Genomic DNA, 27,404 nt, shown 5'->3' with positions numbered 1-27,404 from the left:
GGGAGCATAACCTATCAACTCAGTGACATTTTGGAAGTCCTTGCCCCTCTGCCTCCAGCTGTTGTTCCACAGATGGGGGACAGACACCCTACCCCATTTTCAATGGGCAATAAAGTCAGTTGAGTGCACTAATGTAATCCAGGACTGCCCCACTCAGCCCTTCCTTTCCCACATTTCCCACAGAACTCGAACAAAAACCTCAGCTGAGAGGAAGGGCTCTCTCTTCCTGACATCCAGACGACAGCAAGGAGCGATCGATACCCACAGGCACAGGCAGCTCCCCCACGGGCTGCGGCCCTGCAGGGCTGACACAGCACCCACTCCTGCAGAAACACCATTCTGGATCCCCTGGACAAGACTAGAGCTGTCAGCGGTGCAAATGCTGCCCCACAGCCCCATGCCCTCTGCTCAGACACAGCTGGCTGGCATACAGCTGGGCACTGGCCCTGCCCATCAGCTCACCTCCCAAACAGCGCAGTCAAAACCTCGTGCTTGTGCCTGAGGGCATCCATCCTCCCTCTGCCACTGCCCGTGCACTGGGTGGCACAGGAGCAGGGCCAGCTTGTGCAGAGTTGGGCTGGTGACTCCCAGCCCTGCACGGTTCCTGTGACAGCAGGTCTGTGGTGCCACAGGCTGCATCCCTGCCTGGGCAGGAGGACATGCAAGAGAAAGCCCAGGCTTCTTCCAAACTGCCAAGATTTTTGCTTTGATAACTGCTTTATCTTCCAAGTACATTTCAGCTTTGCTCTGACAAATATTTTTGAAGGCTAGCATCAATAACCATGGTGAATTCTTAATTCCCTGTCTGACAACACTTGAACTCACTGCAGAAAGATCCCATCAAATTTAAAGCCCAAAAGGAAATCTATTACATAATTCCCAGAATAATATCCATCTGAGAAGACAAACATTTGCATGAAGTAATGGTGTTCAGTCTCTACATGCACATGCTGCTGGCATTATGGTTTCACAGATGTGACAACTTTGAAGCTATCAAGCCACTGCACAGGTCTGAAGAGCAATCAACTCATCTGGCTCACACAAACCCCACCAAGTGCTGTGCTCTGTAGAACGATCACAGCACAGCCTGAGCCTTCCAGGTCAGATTCTACTATGACTGAAATCAGCAAAAAAGTTTAAGTAATTTTTATTTTGTACTGTAAGACCAGGTGACTCATCACAGTTGATAACCCTAATTTACTGGAAGACATAGCCCTTCTTGAAATGTGTTTCTGTGATCATTTAAGCTAATTTACTGCTTCCAAAGCATTCAGAGTCTTCATGTTTACCTTTGCCATTGTGTTAAGAGCTTGGAGCAATCTCTCTTTTCTTTGCTGAGTAATTTTTATTCATCATATTCAAGTGCTCTCTGCAGATGGAAACTTGACTTTAATTAACATGTATGCATGGAATTACGAAGTCATTACTTAATGCCAATTCCTTTATTGTCATTTACGGACAAGAAAGATTTAGCAAAATATGCTATTCGTATTTAAAGTTGTTACCCTCATCAGAAGTACTAATGAGGACTTGAGAATTCAAATCCCAGATTTCAGAATTCAAGAAAATCAAGAACTCAGAAGCATTAGATATCATCATTTCATATTATTGCAGTATTTAATATTATGCAGTATAAGCAAAAATGAGACAAAAAAGGGCAAGTCTGCTGCTTCTTTGTCCCCAGTTTCCTAAGACAGGTGAAATACATGCTGAGCAAATTAGCTGAACAAACAGAGACAGAAGGGCTACTGCTCTCCAGTGCTTACCTTAGGCTCTTTGATAATGACTTTAATTAGACTTGTCTATTAAACAAGCGGTGTGCCCTGCCTTACACTTTGGCACTGAGACATACACCAGTTTTATTTATTTCAATTTTCACAGATCACAATAAATCAAGAATATATACTTAATAACGATACACGTCCAATCAATTTTGTATAAATTCATCGCTACTAATCAACTTTCAAACACTTTAAAAAAATACATTCTATTTTACCATGCTGGTTATTAAAATATTAAAGAAACAGCTTATTTTTTGCAATGACCCAAAAGAAGGGAATAAATAACGTGCTAGAGACCAGTGCTTTAGCTGAAAGGCACTTGTAAGGGCTTCCTGGGGAAAGGCAATCTCAGCTGTCTGCAGAATCCTGTCTCCTTCCAACACAGCATATGGAGGCCTGGGTGACCTGATGCCATTTGTGGGTTTCCAGATATACCTACAGCTCAACTGCATCCTGGGATTTGCCAATCCTGCCCCTGGAGAGGAACTGATAAATAATTGAAGAGCTCAAGCTGACAAAGAGAATGAGCTCTGAACTGGGGGGGTATGGATTTCAGTCCTTGCTTTTGCTGGGGAAGATGTGTGACTACAAAATGGGCACAGGAAAGTGCCATTGAAAACCACACACTGACCCCAACCCCGCTGAGAGACAGCCTCAGACACAGCTGGACCACTCTGCCCTGGAGAGCTGTGGAGGGCAGGCTGAGAGGCACAGAAACACCTGAGGCTGCCTGAATCCTGTGTGCATTTCATACCAGGCACCATCCCTCTCCTTTAATCCTGCTCTGCTCCAAGGAGAAAAACTCTCTTCTGGAGCCTGGTGCTGGCAAGGATCTCTGAAGATACAAGAAGAACCTTCAGGAATTAAGTCTAGATGTGATTTTCCTAGAGATTCAGCTCATGCTGCACTGGATGAGGGCCAGCCCTGGTCCCTCTGCACTCCAACACAAGGTTCCCAGTGAGTGCCTGGGAGCAGTGAAGTGCCCCAAGGCAGTTACTGTGGAGCAGCATGAGGCACTGCCCATAAACCTGTGGAACAAGTGCAAGGGGCACTGGAGAAACCAATGCAGTCCATCTTAGGTGAAGTTTGACATCAAGTAAAGCCCCAAAAACTGGGTGGAGGCAACCAAAAGCCTTCAAATGTGCAGTGTCATAAACCCAAACATTTCACCAGCAACATGCTGGCAAATTTCAATCTTCTCCACTGAACAGCAGGTTGGATTTACAGCTCATGTTTCTACAACCTCCCGCTCAAAAAATTGTTAGACTTGTTTCACTGAGCTTTTATACATTCAATTCTCTTATCCTGGTTCTTTCTGCTCTGCAGCCTGAGGACTTGGTAACATCCATTAATATATCTCAGCTTCTTCTGAACTAGCATTTCACTGGGGATTATTTATCTAAAAATACACACATACACTTCAATTACTGGTAAGAGATAATAAAGATCTACTGCCTGGGTTTTCCCCATCAAATAGAAAACAGTGACACATCATCATATGTGCCCTCAAAAAGCATAAGCTACTCATCCCAAAGGACCCCTGTAGGATCACCCCAAAAGCCCATCTTCTAAAGGCCCACAGATGAGAATCCCACCCTTTGGAGCCTCTGCCCTTCCCTCAGCCCTCCCAAGAATCCTCAAATACGAAGGAAATATGAGACTGGATCCATGTGAACAGGATGCAAGCACATGGATCTCATATCTAATGCCCTTTACCATTAAGGCTAAGATTTTCAGCAAACAGAGGTTCCTGAACTACTCAGATAATGGCCAAATCTCTTCTCATCTGAGTTTTAACTGAACAGAATTGAAATTCAAAGTTTAACAGGTGTGTGTATTTTACATTTTTGACTTGGCAACTGCACCACTGGATGCCATTTTCATGCCAGTGAAAATGGAGCCTTTCTCCAGAGGTCAGCATTGGGAACTCACCACAGCTGGCCTCTTGCAACCAGAGACACATTTAAATCACTCACAGGCACTAATGTTCTGACATACTTTTGTTATGCTAACTCTAATGAAAAGAAGAATCTACTCAGGATCCTTGAACAGCAAATGAAACCCCAAATACCAAATTCCTGCCTTAGAAAGGAAGCAAATCCCATCTGTCCCACACACGCAGCACATCAGGATAACATCCCTGCCTTACCTGCAGCTGCAAGAAGGGGATGTTGAAGAACTTGTGCAAGTACTTGAGGCCAAAGCTGTTCTTCATGGAAGACTCAGCATAGCGGAAATAGGAGGAGCCGGGAGGCCTGTGCCGAGCAGAGAGGAAAACACTGTACCCAGCACAACCCACAGAGCCTGCACAGGACTGACTGACACACCATGAGCCACCCCACAAGCCAGCCCCCACCCTCCAATGGAGCCAGGGCGTCATTCTGCTTGGACTCATTATTCTGTGTACAGCCCAAATTCACACTGAAGGGTGGCAGAAGGTGGCTGTTGGTGTGTGACGATGTCACATGCCTGCCAGGCTAAGAAATACTCTGTCAGGACACTGTTGGTTTCCTAAACTGGGGATTCACAGCTTTACAAGTTGTTCATTTCACAGTAAAGGTTTTTGTTTTAAAAACCACAATCGGACAGACAAAAATAATATTGAGAAATTCTTTTGTAAAGAAATTATTTCATAACGGATAACATCTTAAAACTGACACCATTTCTTTGTGCCTGACACATGCATAAACAAATAAGAAATGAGGAAAATTTAAAAATACCTTGAAAACATAAAATTATATACAAAGGTACCATCTACTGAATCTTGACCAACAAATACTATTTTGTACCACACAGCAGAGCACCTCAGATCTCTGCTTAAGGGAAATGCTTGTCTGGCTGGTGAGGGACATCTGACTTGGCTGTGCCCTGCAAGTGCTGCATGGGGGATGCTCAGAGGCAGAACAAGGACACAGCTGCACTGGCTGGCTCTCGTGGAGCTCAACCACTTGGATCAAAGAACAGCTGTGCTATGGGAAGAGGACTCTCTCACAGGAGAAGGACTATCCAGAAAGAAGACAACTTGTTGGGAACAGCACTTCTGAAAGGCACATGCTGCCAGGCACATGCTGTCTCATGCTGCTTCCAGGAGCATGGCGAACAATCTGCTCCAGATCAAAGGGCCCATGGTGTCAGCTGCTGCTGCTGTGAGACACGGCGAGCTCTGGGAGCCCAAGGCAGGCGGCAGGACAGAGGGCACACGTGACATGCTCATGAAACATGGCAGTGACACGGATGTGGAACACGGCAGGGACATGGATGTGGAACACAGCAGGGACAGGGATGTGGAACATGGCAGTGACACGGATGTGGAACATGGCAGGGACGGGGATGTGGAACATGGCAGTGACATGGATGTGAAACACGGCAGTGACGTGAATGTGAAACATGGCAGTGACATGGATGGGGAACACGGCAGTGATGTGGAACATGGCAGTGACATGGATGTGAAACATGGCAGGGACGGGGATGTGGAACACAGCAGTGACATGGATGTGGAACACAGCAGTGACATGGATGTGGAACATGGCAGGGACGGGGATGTGGAACACGGCAGGGACGGGGTTGTGGAACACAGCAGTGACATGGATGTGGAACACGGCAGGGACATGGATGTGGAACACGGCAGGGACATGGATGTGGAACACGGCAGGGACAGGGATGTGGAACACGGCAGGGACATGGATGTGGAACACGGCAGGGACAGGGATGTGGAACATGGCACTGATGTGGATGTGGAACACAGCAGGGACAGGGATGTGGAACATGGCAGTGACATGGATGTGGAACATGGCAGGGACGGGGATGTGGAACATGGCAGTGACATGGATGTGGAACACAGCAGGGACAGGGATGTGGAACACGGCAGGGACGTGGATGTGGAACATGGCAGGGACAGGGATGTGGAACATGGCAGTGACAGGGATGTGGAACATGGCAGTGACATGGATGTGGAACACGGCAGGGACGTGGTCACTGCCCGGGGATGGCAGGGAGCAGCTGGGCCCTGCCTCCCTGCCCGCTCACCTGTTCAGGTTGTCAATGAGGTCCCGCACATCCCCGGGCAGGATGACCCGGTGCTCCCCCATGTCCCGGTAATTCCCAAGCACACACACTGGAACGTGGGTCGGCACTTTAGGAAGCTCCCTCAGAATATAGTTAAATGTCCTTCATCAGAGGGGAGAGAGCAGATGAGAGAGCAGATAAGTGGGAACATCCTTCTGTTAGCAGTTTCATGCACAAATCACAAAGAAAAAAAAACACAGGAATTTTTTTTTCCAAAGTCCTTCCAAGTCTGTGACTTCTTTACCCCATCAGAGAAACACATTAACCCACAATATGTTTGCATGATTCTTTATTCAAAACCAACTTCAAAAGCTCAATAGTCCACTTTCAACAGAACCTTCACATCTCCTACAGCAATCTCAGTCCTGAAAAACTGTGGGGTCAGCAGAAGGAAAGGATTCCCTCCCTTCAGCTGTCCACAGGCTCACTGATCCACACCAAACCTAAACAACACCAGCCTAAATATAAAGAAGGAGCTCTAACCCCCTCCTCTTTCCACTCTGGATTCCTTATCTCTCTTACTGTCCTCAGATGTGTAAAACCAACAGTTCATTACTTCTGTAGATTAATACAGCCTGGGGCCTCTAAATAATCCTTACTAATTCCAGTTTCTTGGGAATTTCTAGCATCCTTCTTTCCCTTGCGTTCTGGTGAGCAGGGGTTTGCAACATGCACTTTGCACCTGTGATAGCACTAATTATCAAGCCTCAGCCAGCAGCACATCAGCAATTGCAGCACACAACCCACTGGGACACTGCTTGTTTGGATCAAGCCCAGGAGAGGAGTGTATTAAAAGCCATGTCACAAGATAAAGCTTTTATTTTAAAGGATACAAGCTTGCTCCAACTCATTAGGCAGGTTATCAGCTTCCAAATTACACTGGGAATCTGGAAATCTGGAAGTCATTTGTTTTGCCTGAACTAAGGAGAATCACATGGTGCCAGTAAAGGTCTCTTACCACTGCTTGGTGATGTCAAACATCATCACTACACCATTGCAGTTCTTATAGACATCCAGGAACTCTGCATCCAAAGCCATTTCCGATTCTGCCTGAGGAAATAAAGGCAAAGAAGCAGTAAATAACTGGATTCAACTTCAGGCTGATACAGAACACAATGGATACAGTACTGACTGAGCAAACCTTCTGAAGTGACAACCACTGTGAGGAGTGCCTGTGGATTTCACACCATTATCATTGAAATAAGATACTTGGTGGTTCCCAGCTTCCACTTCCCATAGGAACAGGATGTGAAGCACCTGATGGTCTCTGACAGCACATGCTAAAGCCCACCCCTGTCCTTTCCCCTGTGCTCCCAAATCCTGTGTTGGCAAGAGAAGTCCATACAAACCACAGAGTGGAGGACAGAGGACACAGCTCCCATTCCATCTTTTTTCTGACTCAGATATTGGCTCTATTCTTAATGCTGCTGGTGTCCAAAAGCAGGGGGCAGTTTCTCCCATGGATGGCTGACAGGATTAGTACCCAACTGGCTTTTGGACTCTGCATGCTGCTAAGTCCACATAGTACTGGTCTCAGCTTGGTCTCCATGGTCCCAGCTCAGTCTCCATGGCTCCTACTGGAATTTGGTGCCCCTGGAATACTTCTCACTCCTTTCCCAGCAGTGGAAAATGCACCCACATTTGCAAAGGAAGAAGCAGCTGTGATAACTGTTCTCATAAAGGCTTTTCCCATGGGAGAATATTTTGAGGAAAATTCTCCTCATCTGAGCCTGAGCAGATGGGCACCAGTGAGAGCGCAACAGCCCAGCTCTGAGGAGCGGCCAGAGCAGGGCATCAAGTCATTTCTTCAGGCCCCACAAGAAGGCACTGACAAAAGGAATTTCTGCTTTTGCCCACAGGAAGACAGGTACAAAGCTGCTGAGCAAACATGTGGGGCACAGTCATTCCCAGTGACAGAATGGAAAACAGCAGGGAAGCTGCAGTGAGGGCAGGAGCAGGGCTGAAATGCACTGAGCACAGAATGAAGAGCATTGGCATCATCCACTGTCCCTCACCCACCTGCCAGGAAGGCCTTAGGGCAGGAACAAATATAGAACTTGGTCCTCATGGACCAAAGGTGGACAAGAGGCCTCAGACCTCTGAATTATAGGTGACTCACCTCCTGAGGGTCATTCTCCAGTTTCAAACCATCTCCTCGTTTTTTGCATTTTCCTTAAAAAGAATAGTAAAAACATGTAAAAAACATTACATTGAATGCAAAGAACTGGAAGATGAGTCTGGACAGGTACACAACAGCTAGAACACAACCTCAAAGCAAATCCTACTTCTACTGTAAGCCTGGGGGGTGAGGAGGGGTGGGATAGGCATGCCTTGCTGAGGAATCCCAGATAGTCTATTAAAAAATGAGCAGTAAAGCAATCCAAAGACAGAACTTATCCAAGGAGAAATCCAAGAGAAATCAAATAAACTGTGGGAAAGGAGTTGTGAAGATGGAGACACAGCCTATATGTGACCAAAGGCCAGAGCCAGAGGGTCAGGTCGGGCCATCACCAGTGAAGGTGCAGAAAATAAATCCTCCAGGAGCATCACCCAAAGCACACAAAAATAAGCCAGGAAGCAGGTACAGCTCTGACTAGACTCCCAGAAAAGTGCAAGAAGCAACGTGCCTAACGTTTGTAGAAGACACTAGAAAACCACTCTAGAGATCTGCCCTGCAGTCCCACAGCCATGGTTCCACCTGCAAGAATCTCAACTCATCTGCTTCCTCTAAGGCAGTTAAAGGGCAGCCCCTGAGGCTTCTCTCTTTCCTTACACCTTACTGAAGCTTTTTCTGACATTTTAAAGTACCACTAGCATTTAACTCAGCACCCCAGAAACAGTGTTTTTAAAACTTCAGCCTCCCTGGAAACTTTGTGTCAAGTCAATTACACACTAACTGTGTTTCCAAATCTCACAGCCTGGAGTCTCAGCAGAGAGGGGTATCTGTAGCTATGATTAACAGAGCAGCCATCAGCTGACATGATTTTCTGGTGTAGACACTTGGCTCTAAGGATTGCCAGGAATCTCAACATCTTCTGTCACCTACTGCCAAAGAGGTTTAGTGTGGACATGCCATGAAAAAATTGTGGCCTCTTGCTTAAACTGAATGTTCTGAGTTTCCAGAATTTTATCAATGATAAGCACTGCACAAAGAATAACCCTGCAAGATCAGGAGTTATGTTTGACAGATGCCAAGTACCTCCCAGATGTTACTGACAGCATTTAAGAACTGTACTTCTGAAATAACTCTGTTGTGTCTTTTCCTAGTCTAAATAATGAAGAGTTAACTAAATTATACTTGGCATAGTCTTGGAATTGCTTCTCATCACTTCTAGAAATTTCCTGTGTCGCTGAAAACAGAAGGTGTTGGCAGCTCAGATGCACCTGAAAAAACCCTCCCATTGACTCTGTAAAAGACTCTCCAACACTGAGGATCAAACCAGCTTCCACTAGCTCTTAACTCTGCTGAATCACATGTGGAATTCAGGGTTCTGCCAGATGCTGCATGTGAAACAGGGTTTGTTTTTCCTGCACACAGCTCAGGGATAAATAGTAAGAAAATACAGTTATTCAGAAAAGCTTTAATGCTGCATGTTATAGCAGGTGATTCTGGGGGTACTTCTGTGCATCACTGCACAATGTTTGCCCCACTCATGTCAGCTTACTGCTGCCAACTGAAAGCACCAGAAATATTCATCCTGATCCCTCTTCATTTGGGCAATGTGTTTCCCTGAGGGATCCAAGTACGGGCTCTGATTCTTCCCCATGCAGCTGAAGGTGTGGGATGTCTAGGCCATGCATGTTTTTTCCCACTTCAATTCAATTAATTTCAAGTGAGTGACATTTGTGTGGCTTCTCTGAATATCCAAACATCACTATTTCTGCAGTCACTTCTGAATTATGCTTGGCATGACCTACATTTTTAGGTATTAAAAAGAGAAGCCCAAGCAACCACAAATACTCTCCATCATTCCTCCCATCCTGAGAAATCAAGGTGTCTGTCTAACCTGGGCACATTTGCAGTCAATGCCTTGAGACAGAACACAGAACCCACACTCCTCTCCATGCTCATGGTTTTCTGTGTGTATCCAGAGGAATGAGTAATATTCTCACACTCTGCTCATCAGTGCTGCAAAGGAGGTCACCTCAAAGGAGTCAGAGAGCTGAAAGGCGCATGTGTGCACAGATTCAGGCACAGCCTCTATTTTTGGAACCCAAACTGCAGGATGAACCAGACAAAGATAACATCTATGCAGTGACAAGATGTAATTCAGCCTATAAAGCAAGGGCACAGTGACAATTGTGTCACTGTATGCATGAGATCCAGATTTTGAGGTTGTACTGATGTGTAATGGAGGAGTTTCAACTAGAAAACGCGGGTGTGCATGCTGCTATGGCTCAGGTCCCCTCCCTAGAACAATGGCTGCTCTTCATTTACAGGCATAAGAGCAACTCTGGCACTAAATACACTTGGCAGCTGTGCCCAGCAGTCTGCAGAACTGCTCCTACTGGACAATAGGGTTGTGATCATCACTTGAGTCTCTGCAGCAGTATGTACCATCAGTTTTGCTGCAGGACAGAAGGATTCAGTACAACAAATGCTGTCCACCATGCAAGGGGCTGCTACCCTTCACCAGTCTAAAATACACATCTGGAATATGTGCATCCCTTGTGTTATCTAACTTGGAACATCTGAAAATAACAGAAATATGAATTCTGATCTTTCATTCTTCTTGCAGGACATGTCTGGGAGGCAGAGGGGTGAAGGTGCAGCAAGGAGGAAAGGTATCTTCAATTCAAGGGAAAATGTTTGTCTACCTTGTGGGCAACAGAAGAAAAATATGATTTGATGACTTCAGTCCCATATCCGAAAATATGTGGGAACCAAAGTGGCAGAAATTACAAGAGAGGAATTTACAACTGTTCCTGAATCCCCTGCATTCAAGCAGCTTCTCTAAATTCAGGATCTGTTATAGCTTTATGACCTGCAGCAGTTACACAACTTGCTGCAAAGACAGAAAGATGAGTCAGGATTGTGACTTCTGCTAAGAGAGATCTTTCCTGTGCTCTGTCAGTTCCAAGAGCAGCAAAGGAGATATTTACTACACACGCCACACAAAATCCAATACAATCCATGGCTGGAGGCAAGCTCATCTTGGGAAAATTTTAACAAATGGCAGCTTTCCAGACATGATCCCAGCTCCCTGAGCAAGCCCAAGGAGAATGCAGCAGCAGCAAGGAAGTCTGGACTCCAGGGAGTCTGCACATTTAAAAAAGAATCCCAAATAGTCAACAGCAAGCCAAGAGGAGCAGCACAGTCTGACAGCTGCCATTCCCCACTGCCTCACCACACTAACCAACATCACAGCTTTAAGCTTTCACAACAAACCTCCCCACATTTCCAAATTATCATCTGGACGCTAAATAACCAATACCAAGCTAAGGCACCATCCAGGCAGGGCCAGCAGAGCTGCCCTCTGCATCCCAGTAGATTCTGGAGGGAAAACCCACACTGCTGAACCAGCAAGGACAGGGAGGACACTTCTAGGGAGCACCAGGAGAAACAGCACTCAGGAAAATCACTGTTAACTTCAGCCCAGAAATGCACACCAAGTTTTCAGGGTGCAACTCTTGCAATTTTCCCATCCCCCTGTGACTGCAGAACAGCAGCACTCCTCAGCAGGTGAGAGCCCAAAGCTGCTTTACACAACTGAAGCTGAAAACTGCAGTTCATGTATGCTCATGTTAGTTAGTTAAGCTACAACCCACATCAGGATTTTCAACACAGTTTCCCCCATCATTTAAACAGAGGTCTCCTAATTTCCTCTGAAAATGAAACAGGGAAATGCAGGGAAAAGAATTTAATGTTGAAATGTGTGTTCAGAACATGCATTTTTGACAGTTTCAAATCCAGCCTGATAAATGCAGTGTTCTGCCCAACTTTAAATATGCACATGAGCCAGGATTTGGTAGGCAAGGGAAAAAGAAGGAGAATCAAGTCCAAGCAGCACTGGATATTTACTACTGCAAGTCTACAGTCCAGTGTGGCTCTCACCCAAAGCATCACGCAGGAGGATTTTTTGTCCTAAGCATACAGAAGGAAAACAAAAATGTCATAACATTAGGATGAAAGTTAGATATGAGCAAGTTCTTACTGCTTAATATGAACATTTTCCTAAAGCTATGCTTATCAGGAATCCACAATGCTATGGCAATAGGAAAGATGCAATTTCATAAACATCATCATGATTCGATTTTTACATTGCACTCATTGAGCACAACTGATTGCAAAAAAATACATATCTGGGGTCCATAAGTATGGATCTTAACAGAGTGAGTTTTATTTCAAAAGAATATGAAGGGAAGAGATTCCATTAAGATTTCCAACATAGGCTCTGCTGTCAGAAACCAAAGCAGGACCAGAAGAGCTGTTATCAACATCTGTTCATAGCACATCCCGTCCCCTTTGCAAAAAAAACAAGCCTCTAGTTGAGAAGATGACTCTGCTCAGAGAAGCTATTCACAGAAATAAGTGCTGGAACTACATGATTCCCAAATTAAATGTCTCTCTATTCATACCAAAGCTGCAAGGCAGCGAGAACACAGATGTTTTCCTCAGATTCCAGCCCTCCACTTGTTATCTCACAATCTGAAAGCCAAACTAATCAGACTGACTTCAGCAGTAACTCTGGCCTAAGCAAGGTTTTGTCAACCCTGTGAAAACTGGGCCTTAAAACATAAAAAGATAAAGTGCTCAGGATTTTCATTTAAAGCTCCTGACTCAAATTTATCCTGAAGGCTCCATTAGGTATCTGAACTAGAGTCTCTACTGCTAATTGTCTTTCTTTTTTCTCTGTTTCGAATACAGTTCAGCTGTCATGAAAAATGACATTTCTCCTTTTCCCACTCCCTATTGTAGTTTTAGTTTGTGGTGTAACACAAGTGTAAGTTGCACTGGTGGTGCCTCTGAGATGCCACTCTGCTGAGGAACACCTGAGAGCACAGATTCCAGCCAAGACTGCAGGAAAGGCAGCACCAGACAAACCATCAAAGCTTGAGTTTTGATGTCTGTGGCAAACAAATCTGACAGACACCAAACAAGAAGCATCACCCACAGAGCAAGGGCTGCTCACATGTGCAGCTGCTTTCCTGACCATACTCACACACTAAATGAGGAGCCTGGCTGGTACTAAATGCCTCTTAGAAGCCAAACAACATCTGCATTTGGGGTACAGAATGGGCTGTGGAGATTTACATCTCAACCCCAACCCCTTCCAGGAACAGATCCCACTGCATCCTGTTTGCACTGCATCCAGACTGTGTCATCACAGACGTTCTGGGGTTTGGTTTTGCTCTTTATAAAACAAAAGTTTATACTCTGACAAAAAATGAAAACTAATGAAAAATGTATTTATATAGCATAAAATTTTCCCTGGCTAAGCATTTAGAAAATGTTTTGGAATGCACATACTGCATTTTCTGTCCTAGTGAATTGAAGTAATTGGCTTCTCTTTCATCCTTCCCCCCTGCAGACATTACCCACTGGAGCTACAGTTTTACCAATTTAACAATAGAATACCGTCAGAAAAACAGCTCAACAAGAACTTTTATAAGCAGAACAAAGAACTCAAAACCTGTCTAAACATTAAAGGAAACTATAAAGGAGAGAAGGTGAAGTTTATTCTGAAGCTCAGAGAATTGGAATACACAGAGCAGGAGGCACTTCGTCTGTCATAAGCATGTGGAACAACTGCTTCTGGACACTGGGCTTGATCTGAAGTTTAGATTCCAGATAATGGGTTCTAGCATAGGGGACTCACCTCTCCCTTCCTTACTCTTTCAGGAAGTGGTATAATAAATACAGATTTTTTTAAAAGCAGAAGCAAGCATGTATTTCTGAATTCCATGTAAGTTTTTAATTAAAACTGAGAAAGAACAACGCATCTCCACTAGAAAGAAAGTTATAAATCTTACCTTTGTCCACTACATCCCAGACTTCAACTTTCACAATATCATCAGTGGCTGGAAGCACAACAGAACACAAAGGGTTAGAAGGTTTCAGTAAAACACCCAACAATCAGAGAGCCCAACCCAAAGCCAACATGGAGGAATGTCAAAGCATAGGAATGTCAAAAGAAAAGCACATTATATGCTAGGAAAAAACCCAACCACAAGAAGGCAATGAGCTGTTGAAGGTGCAAGCTGTTCACCAAAACCATGTTGTCAAAAGAACTTCATAAACACTCTTAGTCACATAAGTGATGGCTGGATTTCCTTGCTGGTTCATGTCAGGTTTGAAGCATGTTGTAAATACTTTGCATAGACTCTTTTCATAATGTACAGAGGTTTACAAAGCCTTTCAAAAAAGGTGAAAAATCTAATTTTGAGGATAAAGTCTGGTTTATAAACAAGGCATACCACTGGTAAAAGGAATATACACATTTAAGGAAGATCAATCACGGCATTTCCGTGTAAACATGACAGCCAGCGCAGACAGTCCTGCAGCTACAGAAACCCATTCTCTCTGCACATTTCCAGGTATATTTTGTGAAAAATAAGGTCTTACTTGCAATTTTGCTTCCTAGAGCTGCAACATCAATAAATTATAACCAGCAACATCTATTTGAGTTGCTAAAATCTGAAGCAAGACATGCAGAATTCCAACTCCAGTGATCGCTGGTACCCACAGGCAGCGAATTCATGCTCAGGTGGCCTGAAGGCTGAGTAGCTCTGGATCAATGTTTCCATGGAATCCAAATAAGCAGTCTGATTTTCAGGAAGATGTCCCAAGAAATGTCTGCTTTTTGGAAATGTTACAGGCTTTGAAGCAAAAGCTTGTACTTAGAGCAGCTCTGAACATAAAGCTGGAATAGAAGGACAATGCCTCAGAGTATAAAATAACATCATAGGATGGCATGAGAGTTTATCTAAGTGTCATTATCAAACCAGGAAGCATTTTCTACACAGGACTCACTCTTGGCTAAATGAAATGTTTCAAAATATTGTACAGACAGATTATGAATAAAGGAAAACTTGGGTCTTTTGCTTCTGGAGAAAGACCCTTTTTACATTTATGCATGAAGCAAAATCAGCCTCTGTTTCCCTCACAGTAATCCTGCTTAACTTCCCATGAGCCAGCTGGGCAGGAGGCACTGGATGAACAGGAGACTCCCCTGGGTCAGCCCAGGCAGTGCCACATGGCGGTACACAGCCCAAAAACTTCTGCTCAAACCACTACACCCCACTAATTAACTCAGTCCCTGAATATTTCTACAGACAATCAAACCAGGTAGCTAAAGTCCAACCTGTGAATCACTCACCTGGCACCCAGGCAAGGCAGGTCCTCCCCCCAGGCACTGGCACTGCAGGAGCTCTCCCTGTGCCCCTGGGACACAGATCAGCTACTGGAGGCTGCCCCTGACTCCTGCCCTGCAGCTGGCAAGGCAATTGCAGTGCCTTTCCACAATCAAGGCTTGCTGCAAAAGGGTAACAGATATTTGCCTTCCCCAAGTTGTGCATGGGCTCAGTAGGAGCCCAGGAGGCTGACAGCTCTTTCCAGAAGTGCCATGTGAAGCAGGACATCAGGGCTAACAGTTCAGAGAAGGGAGCCCTTGGGGTGACCGGGGGCCTGGCACCAGCACTTTGCTCCTGAGCTCTCCACCTCCTTCCCAGGAGCCAAACACGCCCCCAGTTAGGATGGGCTGGTCTGCTGTGTGATTCCCACAGAACTGACACCCTGCTGAGCAGCTGGGGAGCTGAACCCCCTGACCCCACAGAGCTGCTTTAAACCCTTCTGGCTGAGGGTTTCTTAAAGAAAACGACTGCACGAGACCCAGGGAACACACATTTCCACATTTTTCCTGCTAGCTCACAACCAGGAAGTTCTCCCCTTTCAATACTGGTGTCAGTCCTGATTATCCTGATCATGCAAGAGGATAATTGCTTTAGTGCTGCTTCACTGGCTTTGGTGTGACTCACACCCAGCAGCATCTCACCCGAAGGAGCTCTGTGGCAGCAAAAAGAATGCCAATTTATCCTTTCAACTCCCTAACTTGGATTAGCACAAACCACAGATCAAAGCACTCCAAAGACCTGTCCTGAGCTGCTATTTGACCAGATACTCCCTGGCCAGCTGAGCACTGCTTTCCAACAAAATGATGGAGACACAAAAAGGCTCCAACTGCAAGAAAGCTCATTTAAAACTAAGAACACATTGTAGGTGGGTTCATCTGCAGGAGCTCACAGGCCCTCAGACATTTTTACCCTCATTCAATGACAGGATTCACTTCCTGTGCTCTGGATCACAGATCCCACAGTGCAAAGCAACTCTGCCAGCCCCCATTCCCATCCTCAGGCCTTTGAAGGATCTCAGTACAACTGTTTGCAAATTTTTATTTCAAACTCCCTTTCTCAGGCTGCCAAACAGAGAAAAACTTGGTGACCAGTATAATTCAAAAAAGTGTTCCTTAGGGTCAGGAATGGTAACTCTTTTCTTGGACACAAAAATTATAAATACCCATTACAATTGGCACAGAAAAGCAACTTTTGTCAGCAATTTAATTAACCTCTGTAAATATTTGCCATCAACTACCTCATAATGTTTATTCAAGGTAGCCTGAGAGCATGAACATAGGAAAAACAAACTTTATTTTTCCTCTACAGATTAACATGGCCAACAGGGCAGGATTTAGACCTGAAACAAGTACTCTGAGGGCCCATATCACCAGTCTTGGATGGAAACTTCTCACAGCAGGAAACAGACTTTACAATGTCTTTTAAATGGGGGTTACTTTTTGAAATGTTTTAAAGAAAGTCAATGGAAAATGTCCTAAATTATTGGAAATTATGACTAAGACAATAGTACAGTGTTTTACAATGGGTAAAAGAAACAGTGTGTTTCTTTTACAGTGTGTAAAACAAACACAACTGAAAGGCACAGTTTCAGGTACAGCATTTTTTTTTCAAGTAGTTTTACAAGGTCAGCAACACTTAACCTTGAGAAAAGTCCATCAGGATCTGTACACACTGCTGTCAGCTCTGGCTGGAGAGCTCTACAGAAACACAACACATCAAGGTTGGAAGTGGGCCCTAGAAATAACCTATACACCTGTGGGTCACAGCACACAGCAAAGCCAGCCTCAGGTGCAGGTGTTTTCTACCCCAGGACTGCATCAGTGTTGACAAAGCAGTGTCAGAGCCTTAGCTCAGGGAAAGAAATGCAGACACAGGTGAGATGACTGGATCTTCCTCCAAACACCTTTATGCATGCACACATTTTGTACTTGTTTATGGACACAGTTAGATATGAATAAGCCTCCTAAAATAAATGCCAGCCTCCCAGACTATATCCAACACAAGTGTTGTGTTACCTGCACCTGTCAGAGAAGAAACCCAACCCTGATGCTTTAACGCATGATCCGCAGAAAGCCACAACCAACACTCTGTGCATTCTTTACACTTGGGTATCTAGGAAACAGGAATTTTATTTCTTACTCTGATCTAAGTCTGTTTAGGCTGAAGCATTCAAATTTGATTTTGGAGATAGTTTCCACCATCCAACCTATAAGCTCTGTGTTCATTCCTCAGTAACTGATGTGCTGACATCCTGAGAGGAAGGAAGGGGAGTGAGGGGAAGCATGCCACAGCACACATACACCATACAAGAGGTTTGGCTGCCGATGGGAAACACCTCTGTGTGACCCCAGCACATCAGCTGGTGAACACATCCTGTGCCTTTGTGAACATTATCACGAGACCTGGGCATCATGGTATCACCTGGCAATTCCAATGTGGTGGTGAGTTAGACACAGCACTCAATTTGGTGCTCACTGCACAAGGTGCTCTCCCAGCTGGGAGGAGTTGGGCAGTACCTGATTCAACAGAAGATCAGAGTGAAGCAGATGGACAATGTCTGATAATGATGATAAGGACAAACAACTGCTGACCCTTTCTGTACAGCATGCTCATTCTTATAGAGCACTTTCATACTGAATCAGGAGTTCATCCCACGAGGCTGTGGAATTCTTGATCAGCAACCTGAAAACTGGACTTAATGCACTGTTGAATCACAACCTTAAACAACTTCAGTGCCTGCAGTGCCTTTTCCAGGTGGGATGTAGGGCTTTCAAAGCCATTTGCAACCAATAAAATAAAAATTAAAACCACACTGGCAGCAAGAACTTAAAAAAGGCACTGGCACTTCTGTGCTTCAGTAAGCCAGCCTAGAGCTAACAGTACTACAATAATTTTTGAAATCCTCCCCAGTCACCAGAATCTCTTTATATTTTCATCAGGGAAATCCAGTTTGCACCATGTATCTGCTTCTAGGCAACCCAGTAACACCCAAAGCACAGTGGCCTCAGCGACAGATTTACACAACAACCCCTCCTCATGTCACGTGTATTACAAATTTTTCAAATGCTTCAGACCATCTATTAAACACTTCCCTTGAATTGTGGCTTCCACAGACATATTCTTTAGCACTTATAACATAGAGCGTCTGACAAAATTAAAAACATGACTGAGAAACTATGAATAATAAATTAAAAAGCCTGAAGAGAGACCATTTTGTTTCCCAAGCTGACAGAGAAGAAAAAAGCAAATGAAGCTGCAGTGGAATTTCCTCCCCCAAGGCACTGTCCCATGACTGTCACTCCTTCCTCCCTCTTCCATCTTACTTTTGTAATTCCAGTGGATGCTGGTGACTTGGATCTCCTGAGTTGGAATATATTCCTCAATGAATTTCTTTCCCTGCAGTCGGTGCCAGAGTGTGGTTTTTCCAGTGTTCCTGTCCCCCCGGATGACAATTTTCACTAGAGAAAAGAGTAAGCAGACAAATAAAGTGATTAAACACCACTTGAGGAATGCTGTGAAAAGCATGCTAACTTTTTGCAGGCGTTATTCAGATGTAATTAGTCCTCCAATACTACACAGGCACGATGGGGTTCATTAGAAAACATGAGCCTCAGTCATTTAAATCACTGTTTATTCAGCAACTCATACCAGCTCAGCAGAACAAACCAACAGCAAGCTTGAATCCTCAGAATCTGCACAACTCCAGCCAGCTGAGCCTCTGCTCTTTGATGGACACACTTGATCTCTCAAGCAAACCAGTATCAGTTTGGTTCAGGCTTTAAAGGAAGCAAAAGGCTGAGCCATGGCTGGACCAAGAATTCCTCTAGGAAAGGCAGAGGGGAGCAGTGACACAGCCAGCACTGGGGGACATGAGCTTGGAACACCACACCAACCATGGATTAACACAAGAATACCAGGTGGCTTTCCCAAAACTCGTTCATCAAGGAAAAAAGAAAGATGTGGGTACAAGGAGTCTCCTGCACACCCTTCCCACTGAATGCAGTCAGACTATGAGCCTCCACATTATGCCACCAATATGACAGACAGGATGAGCCTTCCCTGAGTTCTCTGTGCCCAGCGGTGTGGCTGCATGGTGGGGACCTCCCCTGGGGCTGGGACATCTCTTAAGCTTCTCCTTGAGGCAGAGACCTTTTAGCCCTGACAGATCAGGAGTCTAATCTGAGCTCTTTCTGAACTGTGGCTGGACAGTCTGCCTGTGAGTCTCCCCTTCAACTGGAACACCCCTCTGGGTCTGAAGTCCTGTACCTGGGAATAAGAGATCCCTCCTTGCCCAACAGATCCTCAGTAAGGAACTGCTGGCATGTGGCATTAATACTAATGAAATTGATACTCAGTATTAATTATTATCAACTCTGTATAGATAAGTCCATTGGACATAAACTGTCCAAGGCCAAGTCTGAGACTAAGATTGGACCCAGAAGCACCTAAGCTCCATCAGGAGTTTGGAAAAGGGGATCCTCTCTAAGTCTTGTAACTCAACAGGAGGGTCTCTGTGTAACTCATTCCACCTCAGTTCCAAGTCGATTCTCCTCAGGGTGTTTCATGCATGTGGTCAGTAACAGAGTGAACACTGCCATTGACATCTGTCAAGTTGCACTTGAACAATATCATACCTAGACCATTTTTGTTTGTAGGGCAGCTGCTCATTCTTTAGGTGATCTAAATCACCCATTTGCAACAATCTCCCATCCTCCTGCCTTCTCTACCTCTCCCTGGCCCTTACTGTACTTTATCATATCCTATTCCATTGCTGCCCTTTTATGACAGGCTCTTCCTTCCATTACCTCCTGTGATTCCCTTTCTCCTTAAACACTTCTCATGCCTTGAGAGAATGATTACAGAATGATTTAGGTTTAGAATTATTTGGAAAGGACCTTTAAGATCAACTATTCCAACATTCCCTCAGCACTACCAAGGCCACCAGTAAACCATGTCCCCAGGTGCCACATCCACATGGTTTTTAAATCCCTCCAGGGATGGGGACTCCACCACTGCCCTGAACAGCCTGTGCCATGGCTGGACAGCCCTTTTTGCAAACAAATTTTCCCCAATAGCCAATCTAAACCATCCCATGTGCAAGTTTAGGTTGTTTCGCCTTCTGTTACTTGGTAGAGGAGGCTGATGCTCACCTGGCTACAACCTCCTGTCACCAGGCCCTTGTGTTGGCTGCTTCAGTTTAGGCAGAAACCCTTTCAAACTCTTCCAAGTGTTCAAGTGTTCAAAATATCATAAATTGTAGCAATTAATATAATGAACTTTCCAGAGTCAATTCAAACATTATCTTGTTCTTTCTTAAAACACTACCTTTTATTTTCTAAATTTTTTGTTACATTGTGGAATTTTTTTCTTTTTCAATGCCATCTTTGTTTTTACTGGCAACTACATGGCTACTGGAAAACATAACCTGAATTTCTATTCACCTGAATAAAACTGAATGTTTATTCTTTTGATTTGGACCTATGATCCCCTGGGAAATGGGCCACCTCAGACACATCTAATGGCAGTCAGGTATTAGCATTAGGTTGATCATCATCATTTGGGCAAGGAGATCTGAGACAGAAGGCTGCCTTCTGCTGCAGTTCAGGAGCTGCTGCAGTTGTTTCAGAGAAGAACTGAAGAGGTCAACTTGAAGATAAAGCACACAAAGTCTGTGGATGAATTCTGCCATTGCAACACTTCCACTGTGCTTTTTTTCTTTTTTTTATGTAGTACACAGAAGTTTATTCTTTTTTAGAGCTGTTTATTCTTTTCAAAATAACTTACCACACCAGGAGAATAAAGGCAGAAATGAACACAGTATTTATAGGCTGACTTCACTTAAAGGTCCCACAGCATCTCTGCAGACATGACAAACCAGTTCCTGCATTTCTGGTCACCTTGTGTGTGGTTGTTTCCTACTTACAGACGGGAAAAACAATCAGTAGAACATCCCTTTGACTTTTTGGAATCATGAAGCCAATCCATGGCATAGGCAGAATGAGACTCCGTTTGTCCCCTTTCAAACCCAAACCTTTCCAAGCTCTCACTGCCTGCCCTAAAACGTTCAAATTCATATCCCTGCCCTGCCTGGAATCCAGCATGAGACACTAAAAGTGAGTTTAAAGGGAGAAATAGACCTTTCTTTAAATAGTCAGGCTGTTCTCAAGGTGCACCTTCAGGATCACTACTAGCTAATGAGGTTGTGACCTCTCCCCAGAAGGGACAGTCTTACTTCATGCCCACACCACTTTTTATGCACTTAAACATGGAGCTAGATCAAGAAACTGAACTGGCTGAGAAATAACCTTGAAATTATCCATTTTCAGTTTTCTTCTCTAGCTCCATGCCCAGCTGAATGAGCAGTGTATGGAAGGCACGGCTGGAGTGCAAGGGAATCCCCCCCAGCCCTAATCACCTCACATTTAGAGCAGTGCCAGGTGCTTGTGGCACCACACATTCAGTCTGAGCAGCTCCAAGCACTCTCCATTAGAATCTCTCTTCTCTTTCATAGTGTACCAGCTCTCACTGACTCTTTTCCTGAAGAAAGGAAAAGTCTTTAAAAACAGAACAGGATGAAGGCAGGTGACACAAATCAGTTTTGGCAAAGCAAAGTCTGTATTTGAGACTTTGGCTGGGGCAGGTGTGCTCAGTGACAGGCACCTGCAGGGTAGGAAGGCCTGAATGAGCTTCCAGGCACAGTCAGGCTGGGGCATCATAGGCCTGGGCTGTGGCTGAGTGTGGAAAGAGAATAACTATAGGCAAGGTTAATTCCATCAAGTAAAACTGTTGCCTTATTTTGATTTGAAGTTAAATCAGTACTTACTGCAAACAGACAGAGGTTTGACAGAAGAATTATCTGTGAGGAAAAGGGTAGGGATGGGGAATAGATCAAGATACAAGGAAAAAGTTAAACAAATCACTTTATTCATACAGTCATTGCATCAGGAAAACCAGAGGGATTTCCATTCTCCAGATGGGGAGATGGAAGCAGAGCAGTGACGATACAGGCCCAGAGAACAGATCTGAGACCAACTCAGAACTAGAAATCAGGAATTCCCAGCTTTGCCCACATTCCTCCAGGACTCTGCAGCAAAGATCCTAAAACTAACAACCCTCTGGAGAGGGTCATAACCTTACCCTCACTAAGGTCTTTGGGACTTCAACTGAAATGCTTGGAGCTTGCTCTGCTGCCAAAAGCAGCACCATCTGCTCTGCAGAACCCCCCCAAAAACACTTCCCATAGGCACAGGTCGGACAAAGCAGGGCTGGCAGGAGCTGCACAAACACCTGTGTCAGCCACAGGAGAAAACAAGAGAAGGTGGGAAGTGGCAGGAAGAGGAGAAGCCTTCATTTTGGGAGTCATGCTGAATGAAAATACTTAACAATCAGTCTGGGAACTACAACTCCCAAGTAACACAAAAGAAGCAAGGACTATAATTCTTACTAAAAAGGTACATGGTATTAATTAAGCTTTGTCTTTTGAGGAATATGTTAGGCAGAAAAAATTAATAAGGAACAATGAGGAGAGGGAGTGGAGGGGGGGATTCTTGGAGCTACTGCCTTTGGCATGCCAGCACTGGTGACAGCCTGTGCTCCAAGGACACACACAGCAGTGGGGTTTGTCAAGTGACACACTGGATGCAGTGTGTAAAGCCTAGAGCAAAGGTTCCATGTCTGGGGCATAGAATGGATGAACATTTAGCACCTCCACGCCTTTTGTTCCTGTCCCTGATCAGCAAATCCCAGGATCATTGTTTGCCCATCACTGCCTTACATAAATGGTCACCTTTGAGCACTCTGGTGCTCAAAATTAAGTTCTGCAATTGCTCTTGTAATTTGTTGAAACAAGCAGTGCTGCCAAAGGCACAAGAGCCACTTCCTCTTACTTGCTCTTGGCACGCTCCCTACCAGGGCCAGCACAGCCCTTGGAGGAGCCAGGCAGCACACCTGATCCAGGGTACCCCAAGCAGGAAAACAAGAGCAAGTTTTCACAAAGACTGGCTCCCCAGCCCTGGAATCGTGATCTCCTATGAAGATTCCAGCCATGGCATTCATGGCAGAGACCCATGGCATTTTCAGCTCTGTGTTTGTTGAGTGCTCAGGGAACTCTGGTGTTAACTGATGTGAACCACAGCAGCTCCATGCAGAGGGTACAGAGTGTGTGTGTGCTGGAGTGCAGTATGGAAATGCTTTTATTTTACAATAGGGTGTCCCAAGCAAAGGACAGGATTGCTGCCAAAGGCTGGTACTGGTCTCTGCACTTATAATTTCATTAAAAATCTAAACCTTCCCAGCCCACAATGCTCTTTCTTTTGAAAAGCTGACTCTGTAGGAGAGGGACCATCAAAACAAATCATTCAGGTTCAACTTAGTGTTCTGTTCTACCTAGGGTCTGTAACTATCAGTGCCATTAAAACACCTCCCAGCCTTTGGCATCACCTCAAACATGGGGCTATCTGTTACAAAATGCACCTGAGAGCTGCAGGGCTGCCACAGCAGGGGCTGCTCTGAGCCCAGGGAGGCACCCAGAGCCAGGTACAAGGCCTGTGTCTCAGCCTGCTGTATCAGTGAACAATCCAATATATTCTCAGCATACTAAGTATATTTCTGGGAAACAAGCAGGCTTCATTCAGGATCTGTAGTGGTCTGATGCAGCAAAGAAACATTTCTGTCAAACAAATCACAGCACCCCTTGGTTTAGTTTTCAGGCAGTTTCAGGGAAACAGAAGAGTTGTAAAGATCTTTGTGTGCTAATGGTGGCTCCAAACCACATCCTGCACTCCTCTGCTGAATGTCAGGAATTTGCCAAGAAAGGAGAATTGGCACTGCACAGGATTTGCAGTTCTGCCTTTCCTGAGCAATGGCCCTTGTAATGACATTCCTTCACAGCCCACCTTCAACTGAGACCACCTCACCATGCTGGAATGCTCCATCTCCCAGTGCTATGGCTAGAGGGGGTACCCAGAAGCCTTTCACAAGCCAGCCTGCATCTCCTGTAAATATTATATAACAGCGATGCTGGGAAGAGTTACTATGGAGATTGGAAAGCTTGCCTTAAGGCAGTGACAGAAAGCTGCAGTTTTCAGCTATAAAGCAGTAACTAGAACACAAATCCTGGTAAGCCAGAGCACAAACCAACAATCTTTCTTGAGGCCTTTCACTAATGAGACAAAAAGCAGTGAAACTGCAGCTAGCATTTCTGGCCTTGCACAAATGGCAGGCAGGTGCCCATGCACAGCTCTGGCACGATGCAGTCACCACGGAGCAGAGCTGGTCCATGCTGTGCCAGCAGGATGCAGCTGATCCCTTCCATCTGCAGCACAAACCTGCCCTGTCTGAGAAGGCAGCTCCTGGCTCTTACATAATTCACAAGCTGGTATTAGCTACCTGATCTCTGGCACTCAGCTGCCCATGCAGCACACAGGTCCTCTGGGCTGTGGCCACATGAAGCCTCTGCACAACCCCACAGTCTGAGAGCAGCAGATCTCCTGCAGGTGTTTCAGGATGCAGAGCTGTGTTCCAAGGCAGCACCTTCATCCTCACCCCCAGCTTTCACTGGAAACCCAGTCTCAATAATCACACTTCTACTTTTCACACTCAGGATTGCTTGCTAAGACACTAATTTTATAAATTAAACAGCACTGGCATATCTTCAGATGTGCTAGGGATAAAGGCACCAAATGCTCTCTCTAGTAAAACAGAGCATTTCGAAACCTCAGTCCCAAAGCACAGCCGTAATATTAAACAAAGACAAAAACACCCCAGAACCCAAAGTGTAACTTCTCCATCACATTCTGTTTCAGACTGAGATCCAACAGCATCTCTATTCCTCCAACACGTGTGCCTTCACAGAAATTGCCCAGTGCCACATTCACAAATCAGTCTTTTTCCCACCTGCCAATCTCTCAGCCTTCTGCAATCTGCCTTCCCTGCCTGCCTGGATCTGCACAGACGAGCTGGTACTCACAGCGCTCTCTGGAACCAGCTCTATTTTCAGCAGGAATGACATAACTGCTGTCCCTATCTCACAATTGTCACTTTGGGAAGTATTTCACATACTTGCAGTGCCCTCCTGAAACACTGTATTAGAAATCACCTTTACTGAGCTCCAAGGGAAAAATGTAGCTCAACACTGAGAGAAAAAGAATTCTGAAAGCGTTCCTCGATAAAAGAGCAAATGTATGAGTTGCAGAAAAGACAGTTAGGATGAAATGACGTCCCAAGGGCACACAGAGGTATTTACTGTCCACCTTTTACTAAAGCCTGACAGGGCTGAGCTTTTTAATAGACTCTTATCATACAACCACTACAGCTTAATTGCAAGCACCATTATCCTGCGCTGCAGGGAAGATCTCCCACGCACTCAGGGGAGTTACCCTCTCGATGCTCGAACTGACACAAACTGCTGTACCAGGCACTCTCTCTTGGGCCACAGGCGGCAGGCAGCGCTCAGGAACGCTGCTGCACCGCGGGTCCCGAGTCCTGCACCGAAAGACAAAAGTTTTCCATCCCTCACTCCTCCAATGACCTCCAACATTTAATTCCAAACTTGGCTTTGAGCGAATACGGATAAAAGCACCAACCTGCACAAAGAAAGCGCACACACTCCCAGCCCGGGCACGCCACGGGGCACCGGGCCGGGCCGCCCGCCTCCCTCCCGGCTGGAGCAGCCTCCCCGGCCCGGCGCTCCGACTCACTGTTATACTGCACTCCCTTGGCGAACCTCCTCTGCAGCGCCTGGTTCATGGACTGCAGCCCCGCGGGGATGTTTTTGTCGCGGACCGCAGCCTGGTCCGAGCCCACCAGCTTCTTCAGGGCCGAGAACATCTTCGTGGTCCCACAGCTGCACCGCGGGGAACGGGCCGAGCGCGGGCTCAGGGGCCGGGCGGAGGCACGGGGCGGCTCAGGGCTGCGGCGGGGCCGGCCCGGCCATGCGGGGCGGAGGTGTGCGGGCCCGGCCCGGCAGGAGGAAACTGCGCCGGCGGAGGGGAGGCACTATCGGGGCATGTCCCGGCGCGGGGCGGTGGAACCGGTGCCGGGGTCCGGCACGGGGCGCTGGGGCCGGGCCGCTCAGCCCAACCGGGGGCTGGGGCCGGGGGCCGGGCGTGGAAAACGGGGGCGGCGCGGGGCTCCCGCCGCCGCCATCTTGGCTCTTCCGCCTCAGCGCGGGGGGCCGGGGCACGCGCGGCGCGGGTACGGCGGCCGGCGGAGGACAGAAGGGCGCGGAGCGCGGTCGCCGCCGCGACCCCTGGGACCCCCCCCCGTGACCCCCTCGAAGGCCGAGTGCAGCCCAACACGCCCGAGACCCACCAGTGTGACCCACATAACCCCGGCTGTGCCCTTCTGGGACCTCCACAGCCCCCCAAGAGTCTAGCGATCCCCTCTTGGCAGCTTCATAGCCCCTCCACCCGTGACCCCCATAACCCCTCACGAGGCCACTGCAGCATCCCTGGGACTACCGCCAGAACACCTCTAATCCCTTCCTGTGCCCCCTGGGACTGTCGTAACCCGTGTCCTCCGCTTTTATGCCAGCCCCATTTTCCCGTAACCCTCGTAACCCCGTAACTGTCCCGTGACCCTCAGGGTCCTCTCTGACACCCCGTAGTCCCATGCTGCAAACCCCATATAACCCCCTCGTGGTTGCCCCATCCGCCGTGCCCCCCATCTCGGCCGTGCCCTCCACATGGGTCTCCCCGGTCCCACCGTGCCCCCGAGCCAGCTGCAATCATTCACCTTTAGGGAGGAGCAGATGCTTTTACCCTCCCTCGCTGTCCCCTTCCCGCAGCCCAACCCCATCTCCTGGCAAATGGGGGTCCTGGTGAACCCCATCCAGCCAGACCCCTGAGCCTCTTGGTGCCCCCTGGCCCTGTGTGGGCAGAGGGCAATGGCCTGAAGCAGGCTCAGTGGGGAGCCTCAGTGGGGAGAACCCCACAGAGGTGGGGACACCCACCAGGGAGGCCAGAGAGGACCCCACAGCATCCCACATGCAGGGGCATCCCCTGCCCCTCCTGTGCCCCTCACCCTGCTCCCCACCAGCCTGAGGATTGACACTGCGCTCTTTGGTCACATGAGGAACATTTACTGCTGGAGAGACATTTGCAATCTGCTGGGCCACCACAGCTGTCAGCACTGTCCTGCAGGACCCTGGTGCTGGATGCCGGCTCTTCATCCTCTGCCGGCATCAGTTGGAGAGCTGCAGGAACT

The 27,404-nt window shown here is 46.5% G+C and overlaps 1 protein-coding gene across 1 annotated transcript in view; it reads right to left on the bottom strand.

Annotated features, from left to right (window-relative positions):
* The window catches only part of RABL6 (RAB, member RAS oncogene family like 6), a 53,464-nt gene extending 27,192 nt beyond the window's left edge, over positions 1-26,272 (bottom strand). The window contains exons 1-7 of the mRNA XM_054283989.1: positions 25,898-26,272; positions 18,524-18,658; positions 13,821-13,868; positions 7,966-8,018; positions 6,805-6,896; positions 5,808-5,948; positions 3,931-4,036 (exon numbers count right to left, since the gene is read on the bottom strand). Coding sequence (XP_054139964.1) covers positions 3,931-4,036; positions 5,808-5,948; positions 6,805-6,896; positions 7,966-8,018; positions 13,821-13,868; positions 18,524-18,658; positions 25,898-26,027 — 705 coding nt within the window. The 5' untranslated portion in view covers positions 26,028-26,272. The remainder of the gene's footprint in view (positions 1-3,930; positions 4,037-5,807; positions 5,949-6,804; positions 6,897-7,965; positions 8,019-13,820; positions 13,869-18,523; positions 18,659-25,897) is intronic.
* Between the last annotated feature and the right edge of the window lie 1,132 nt (positions 26,273-27,404).

Source organism: Melozone crissalis, unplaced genomic scaffold (assembly GCF_028551555.1).
Source record: "Melozone crissalis strain CALT ecotype California unplaced genomic scaffold, PUWL_Pcris_2 ptg000041l_1, whole genome shotgun sequence".
NCBI classification, from domain to species: Eukaryota; Metazoa; Chordata; class Aves; order Passeriformes; family Passerellidae; genus Melozone; species Melozone crissalis.
The sequence above is the reverse complement of the archived record's forward strand: the minus strand, read 5'-3'. Positions and strand labels throughout refer to the sequence as shown.